Here is a 4714-nt window from a genome sequence, read left to right as displayed (position 1 = left end):
TCCTTCCTTCCTTCCTTCCTTCCTTCCTTCCTTCCTTCCTTCCTTCCTTCCTTCCTTCTCCCAGCAAAGAACGTCTGAGTGCCTCCTCCATACCAGGCACTGTTCTAGGCACTATGGATTCAGGATAAACAAAAGTCACAGCACCCCTGCTCAAGGAGCTGACACCCCCATGCAGTCCAATGACTTGAAGGAGAAGGGAGAGGGGAACCCCAGCTTTTCATCTGCTCATAGGAAAAGAAGCTAATTTCAAGGTGATCCGATGTGTTTTATTGAAGCAATTCCAAAATAAAATTCTTCTATCAATAGAATTTAGGACAAATGATCTCTGACTTAGTGTCTGCACAGGGACTCAGTAGCTCCAGTTTGCTAGATATCTTTGTAGACATTTCACTTTCCCAGGCAAGTTTTTTTCCCTGGAGAAGACTTTGTCAAAGGATGTTGAACAAATGACTGGGGTTCTGGAAGATCCAGGGAACTGGAGAAGAGCAGGTTTCTTTGGCAAGAGTCGATTCCTTCCATCTCTTCACTCTATCGATTATTTTTATAATGATAATTGGTGTTACCAGGAGCCACGAAATGACTGCCGCAGCAGAGTGGAGGGCAGCTGTCCTTTGTGACTCAGGCTGGCCGATGAACGGGCTGTAGAGAGATGGCCGGGCTAAGGACGGCACAGAACTCCTTGGGCACCCCCACCCGGGCCAGGAGGCCAGAGATGAGGCCTGCATTCCACACGTCCCTTGTCCTATTTCTGGACAAGCAGATGTCAGAAAAGTGGAGGAGGGGAGTCCTGCACAGACCCATGTGCTGGGCTCCCCCTCCCAAGTTACTGCTCCAAAGTAGAAGGTGGGAGATCCTTCAGTTCCTCCCTTTCAGGGTGCACCTCTGACATCTTGTTCATCTTGGAGAAAATCTGATTGATCTCCATAAATGTCTTGGCCTTCGTCTCAGGAACAATAAAGAAGGTGTAAATGGTGGTGAGAAGACATACCACTGCAAAAATGATGAAGCTGTAAGGCCCCAGGCCAGCCTGTGGGGAGAGAGCAGGTGAGAGGCACGCGGTTGCCAGCCCTGTGGCTAAGGGGGCGAGCCCTGACTATCTCGAAGAGGGTCACCCTGTATGGCTTGGGACTCCTAGTGGTCAAATGGCTCATGCATTCACCTGCTAACCAAGAGGCTAGCGGTTCAAGGTCACCCAGATGTGCTTTGGGAGAGATCCCAGATGATTCACTCTGGAAAAATCAGCAACCGAAGACCAGATGGACCACATGTCCCTCTGACACTCGGTGGGTGACCGTGAGTCGGAATCAGAGTTGATGGCAAATGATTCTAGAACTGCTTGAGGATTTGAGACTTTGGGGACCCCTGTGTACCTGAATGAAGGGGAAGACCAAGCCCACGGTGAAGTTGGAGAGCCAGTGCACGCTGCCCCCAACCATGAAGGCAGATGGCCGAGAGGACTGCAGGAAGACCTCGGTGATGAGCAGGGCAGGAATGGGACCTGGGGAAATTGAGGGAAAGCGTTCTTCCCTGAGGGCCTGCGGTATAGAGACCTGCGAGCTTCGGGTCCTGAAAGGTGTTCTCAGCCCTCCGGTGTTCTTATCCAGAGCAGGGCAGGGCTAGCTGAGAAGCAGGGCGAGACTGCACAGGACCAGGGTGTACTGACAACCTTGTAACGTCCCGCCAACTCCAAACTCAGTACCATCGAGTCAGTGCTGACTCACGGCGAACCCCTGTGGGTTTCGGAGACTGTAACTATGGGAGTAGAAGGCCCAGTCTTTCTCCGTAGGAGCTGCTGGTGGTTTTGAACTGTTGACCATGCGGATGGCAGCCCACCCGTAACCACAACACCACCCAGGCGTGATGTCCCTAGCATTTCCTGTATAAAACTTGCTGCCATCAAGTTAATCCTGACTCATAGTGACCCTATAGGACAGGGTAGAACTGCCCACGTGGGTTTCCAAGACTAACTGCTTACAGGAGTAGAAAGCCCAGCCTTTCTCTGTCAGAGAGGCTGGTGGGTTTGAACTACTGACCTTGTGGATCACAGCCTAACTTGTAACCACTACACCACCAGTGCTCTTTCTACTCCCTATAGTCTTACCAAATTTGTTCCATAGGAAGCAAGCTTTCACCTCCCCAAGCCAGCTCCTGCACAGTTTTGTTTTGCCTATGCTCCACCCAGCCTTAAGAAAGGCTTGGTCTATTTCCCCAAATCAGCCAGTGAGGACCCTGTGGTTCACTGCAGTCTGATCTGAAACTAACTGGGGGCTGGCGCAGGACCGGGCAGCCATTCTTTCCATTGTCTATGACGTCACCCACTCGCTGGCCCGCGACTTGATGAAACAGGAGGAGGGGGCGGAGAAGAGATTCCAGGTCTACTTCCTTGAAGGCGCTCTAGCTGGATTGGCAGGGGCCCAGGAAAGAGGAACTGGCATGGCGAGACCAGCTCTGGGTACGTACTGGGCCCGATGGCGTGCCCTATGACATAGGCGATGACACAGACGATGCTGAGGTACGGCATCCAGGTTACTGTCTCCTGCAGGAGGAAACAGAGTCGAGTCACACGTGGCAAAACGGGGACAGCCTGGGTAGGGGGCATCAGCATCTTGGGCCCAGTGGCCAAACTGGAGTGGTCAGAGGGATGGCTTCTTTGGCCAGCAGGGAGAGACAGCCCCCGCCCACCCCACCCCCCATGCCATCTAAATGAACCACCATCAGCTGGAAGTGGGCGGTGGGCTATTGGGCAGGGCACATGGTCAGACTGATGATGGCACTCACTGAAACAAATGCATTTGGGTCTTTGGTCTTTAGGATGCCAGTTGGGGCCCAGGGTGAGAGTGGCGGCATTCCCCTTCCCAGGAATGCCTGCTACCTCTCCCTCCCCCACCCCGACACGGGTTCTCCCCCTTTCTCACCTGCAGCACGAGGGCGATGGTCAGCACGACGCAGGCCGTGAAGCAGATGGCGAAGCCGAGGAGGATCAGAAGCCTCCTGCCCAGCAGCTCCACCACGAACACCTGCGTGAGAAGGGGAGGCGGTACGGAGGGAGGCCAGGGACCTGCGCCCTGGCCAGAAGGGTCAGCAGCACCCTGCCCGGAGCAGTGGCTTGGCGCCAGTGCCTTCTCAGAGCTGCCTTCCCTCCTCCCTCCAAGCCTCTGAAGGGACTGTGTATGGGCTGTCCTCTTGCCCCCATGTGTATGTGCCCGGCCACTTGTGTGTGCACGTGTGTCTAAAGATAATGTACACTCTGTGTGTGCACGCATGCTCATGTGCCCGTACATGGCCAACAGGAAAGCCTGGGCGCTGTCACTGGGCCCAAGCAGCCCAGCCTTCAATAGTTCCATCCCTTAGGGCCTTCTGATTGGACTCTCCTGAATCAGGATCCCCATCCTTGGCTGGGGCCAGCTGTCTGGACCATTTCGAGAGAGTGCCTTCCAGAGGTGAGCATGGCGCTCCCGCCAGGGGTTACCCAGGCACGGAGCCAGCCTGTGGCGGCCCACTGCTCTCGAGGGCCTCAACGCTTCTGTCACACCAAGAACTTGCTGCAGGTAGCATGTGCCCTGGATGGCTTGGCAGCCTGGGGGGTGGGAAGCTGAGCAGGCATTTCATGGGGTGGGAGGCTCCTGCCTCATGAGATAGGCTGGGCCCTGAATAGCATTCAGAGGCTGGAGAGGAGGGGCTGAGGGTCCGCCTCCATCTCTCAGAGGCCAGACTCCTCACCTCCCAACGACAGCCCTCTGTTGGCAGCATCCAGGAGTCAGCTAGGGACACTCACTGCGCATATGGTCATCACCACGTTGACAGCCCCTGTGCCTGCCGTCACATACTGGACATCGGTGTCCTTGACCCCGGCCTTGGAGTAGATCACGTCTGCATAGTAGTAGATCTGGAATGGGTTGTGCCATGGATGAGGGGTTGGCCAGAGGAGGGCTGGCCGACAGGGGGACTCCAGTGGACCTGGCCACCCGCCTCTGCCTGAGATTTGTGTCCCTGCAGCCTGACCTCCCTGGGTGACTAGGGCATTTGTTGTTTACTATTATTTGTGTCTGATAGAGAGGACACTAGCCGAATCATGTTATTTATTATAACCTGTGTACCTTAGAAAGGAAACTGACTGAATCATGAAATTTACCACTTCACTTGTTCACCACTAACTTGCTTACTTGAGCAAGGAAACTGGTCAAATCATGATGATGCCAACAGTGACGTCAATAAATAACGTAAAAGTCTCCCCCGAAGGCCACAGAGCTCAGGCCTCCTCCAACACAGACACCCGCGTGGAGAGCGTGGGAACCCCCGTGATGTGGCCGTCCTGTGCCCAGCGGATATTGATTGTCACCAAGCTGGTGGGCCTTTCGGTTTGATCTTTGAAGTGCATTGGTGGACACAAGCTTATGCTTAGATGGATGGGTACTACACTTATTGAAAGGAAACGGGTCTGGATGGTTCCCCTGTTTGAAGAAAGGGCGTTAGGCATTATTAAATGTCTGATCGAGTATTGCCGTGAGTGTTCGCAACCCTGGGCCTCTGTCCCCTCCCGTACCGCGTTGACGCCCGACAGCTGCTGGCCGGCCATGAGGATGATGATGGTGAGGAGCTGCCACCGCAGGGAGCGCATGCTGAACAGCTTCAGCACGGAGACGGTGCCCGCGGCGCGCTCCGCCTGGTCCTCCAGCTGGATCTCCTCCAGCTCCTCGCTCACGTTGGGCCAGCC

At 54.9% G+C, this 4714-nt stretch overlaps 1 protein-coding gene across 1 annotated transcript in view; it reads right to left on the bottom strand.

Annotated features, from left to right (window-relative positions):
- Positions 1-244: 244 nt before the first annotated feature.
- The window catches only part of SLC2A5 (solute carrier family 2 member 5), a 38828-nt gene continuing 34358 nt past the window's right edge, over positions 245-4714 (bottom strand). Inside the window, exons 8-13 of the mRNA XM_045299208.1 lie at positions 4544-4697; positions 3776-3886; positions 2916-3017; positions 2461-2536; positions 1371-1498; positions 245-1027 (exon numbers count right to left, since the gene is read on the bottom strand). Of these exons, the coding sequence (XP_045155143.1) occupies positions 824-1027; positions 1371-1498; positions 2461-2536; positions 2916-3017; positions 3776-3886; positions 4544-4697 (775 nt within the window). The 3' untranslated portion in view covers positions 245-823. The remainder of the gene's footprint in view (positions 1028-1370; positions 1499-2460; positions 2537-2915; positions 3018-3775; positions 3887-4543; positions 4698-4714) is intronic.

The sequence above is a fragment of the Echinops telfairi genome, unplaced genomic scaffold (assembly GCF_000313985.2).
Source record: "Echinops telfairi isolate 266 unplaced genomic scaffold, ASM31398v2 ScPeMD7_7457;HRSCAF=8495, whole genome shotgun sequence".
In the NCBI taxonomy this organism is placed as follows: domain Eukaryota; kingdom Metazoa; phylum Chordata; class Mammalia; order Afrosoricida; family Tenrecidae; genus Echinops; species Echinops telfairi.
This window is presented reverse-complemented; position numbering and strand designations above follow the sequence as displayed.